The sequence below is a fragment of the Chrysochloris asiatica genome, unplaced genomic scaffold, assembly GCF_000296735.1.
Source record: "Chrysochloris asiatica unplaced genomic scaffold, ChrAsi1.0 scaffold00441, whole genome shotgun sequence".
Lineage (NCBI taxonomy): Eukaryota > Metazoa > Chordata > Mammalia > Afrosoricida > Chrysochloridae > Chrysochloris > Chrysochloris asiatica.
This window is the reverse complement of record NW_006408959.1, coordinates 99,993-102,122: the sequence shown is the minus strand read 5'-3', so window position 1 is coordinate 102,122 and position 2,130 is coordinate 99,993. Positions and strand designations below refer to the sequence as shown.

The 2,130-nt window shown below is 38.3% G+C and overlaps 1 protein-coding gene across 1 annotated transcript; it reads left to right on the top strand.

Annotated features, from left to right (window-relative positions):
* The first annotated feature begins 896 nt into the window (after positions 1-896).
* On the top strand, positions 897-1,835 carry LOC102815560 (olfactory receptor 2L13-like). The gene has a single exon (XM_006877075.1). The coding sequence runs from the start codon at positions 897-899 to the stop codon at positions 1,833-1,835; it is 939 nt and encodes a 312-aa protein (XP_006877137.1).
* Positions 1,836-2,130: the final 295 nt, after the last annotated feature.

Below are 2,130 nucleotides of genomic sequence, written 5' to 3'. Positions count from 1 at the left end.
TTGAAGACACGAGGCTATAACTCCATGCACCTGGACGTACTCCATTCTGCAAGCAAGGCTTTATCCCAAATCACTCAGCTTTTCTTGCTCTGTGGGCTGAAAAGCCTACTGCTCTGTCTCATGCTCTAGCTCTTGATTCTGCTGCTACCACTTTGGGAGGGACAACTGGAAATTAATAATGCATAGAAAGACTATGTATTAGAAAGCATGGAATTTCTGCAAAGAAAAAAGTTTCTGAGTCATATATCATTTATTATTGTAAATATACTATGTTCAATATAGATGCTGGGGAAATGCACAGACTGGGTTGTGTAAAAAAGATAAGTGCTACTCTGCTAGCCAAAATGCTGCTGGTTGGAGTCTACACAGAGGTTTCTCAGAAAAAAAAAAAAAGAAAATTAAAAAACAAAACAAAACAAAAAAACACACCTGGTGATCTATGTAGAAAAATAAGCCTCTAAAAAGCCTATGGAGCACAGTTCTACTCTGACATACCTGAAGTTGCCATAAGAAAGAGTGGGAGTTAAATTAACTCCACAGTAACTTTCTTCTTTTTTTAATGACTGTGAATCCTTGAAATCACAGCTAAGGGACCTGACTAGGAATCATGATAGGGACGGGAATCCTTTGTGTGACTTTGCTATTTGTTTTTGTTGTATATTATACTAGATTTAACACTTTTATCTATGACTTGCTTACACATTTACAAGAGAATACATAGTGTAGGGATACATAAGATATTCAATTCAAATTCTGAATTAAATAAAAGTTGAAGTGCTTGAAAAAAATATCGAGTCTAAAACATTAACAAATTCAAATTTTCTTTTTATGCTATTTTCTCTTCATTTTTTTTTTTTTTTAATTTCCTTTACAGAAAATTAAAGCAATACGTCTTCATGGAGACATGGAATCACACTTCAGATGATTTCATTCTGTTGGGGCTTTTTCCAGAAAACAAAACTGGCCTGCTGCTTTTACTCCTTATCATACTTGTGTTTTTTCTGGCCTCTGTTGGTAACTCAACTATGATTCACCTCATCCGCATGGATCCTCGTCTCCACACACCCATGTACATTCTCCTTAGTCAGCTCTCACTCATGGACTTGATGTACATTTCTACCACAGTCCCTAAGATGGTGTTTAACTTCCTCTCTGGCCTGAAAAACATCTCTTTCCTAGGATGTGGTGTTCAAAGCTTCTTCTTCTTGACAATGGCCTGTTCTGAAGGCTTACTTCTGGCCTCCATGGCCTATGACCGTTATGTGGCCATTTGTCACCCTCTCCATTATTCCAACTATATGAATAGAAGGAAGTGTGTTCAGATGATCATAGGATCTTGGATCTTGGGATCCATTAACTCCTTGGCACACACAGTCTATGCCCTTCATATTCCTTATTGTCGGTCCAGGGCTATTGATCACTTTTTTTGTGATGTTCCAGCCATGTTGCCTCTTGCATGTATGGACACCTGGGTTTATGAATACATGGTATTTGTGAGTACGAGTCTCTTTCTCCTCCTTCCTTTTCTTGGCATCACTGCTTCCTATGGCAGAGTCATTTTTGCTGTCTTCAATATGCGCTCCAAAGAGGGAAGAAAAAAGGCCTTCACCACCTGTTCAACACATTTGACTGTAGTTACTTTTTACTATGCACCATTTGTTTATACTTATCTTCGGCCTAGGAGTCTCCGCTCACCAGAAGAAGATAAAACTTTGGCTGTATTTTATACCATTCTCACTCCCATGCTCAATCCCATTATCTATAGCCTGAGGAATAAAGAAGTCCTAGGGGCCATGACAAGAGTGTTTGGAATATTCTCTTCCAAAAAAGAATAATCACTGGACTGTGAATCACACATCAGCAGTTCAAGCACACCAGCTGCTCTGTGGGAGAAACATGAGGCTTTTGCTCCTGCAAAGATTTACAGCCTCGGAAACCCTATACAGTGTCACTATGAGTCAGAGCCTACTCAATCAAGCTTAACAAGAGGAAGAAGAGTAGGCATGGTTCTTCTTACTCTGTTTTCTTTATTACTTTTTCCCAGTTGATTTGAACACCTACAGAAATGCTGTTCAATAAAGACAGCATTTTTTTTAATTAGCATAAATAAAGGTTTTATTGGTCAGTTTA

Excerpts from the sequence above, each read along its gene's own strand:
- LOC102815560 (XM_006877075.1), top strand. The coding sequence starts at position 897 with ATGGAGACATGGAATCACACTTCAGATGATTTCATTCTGTTGGGGCTT.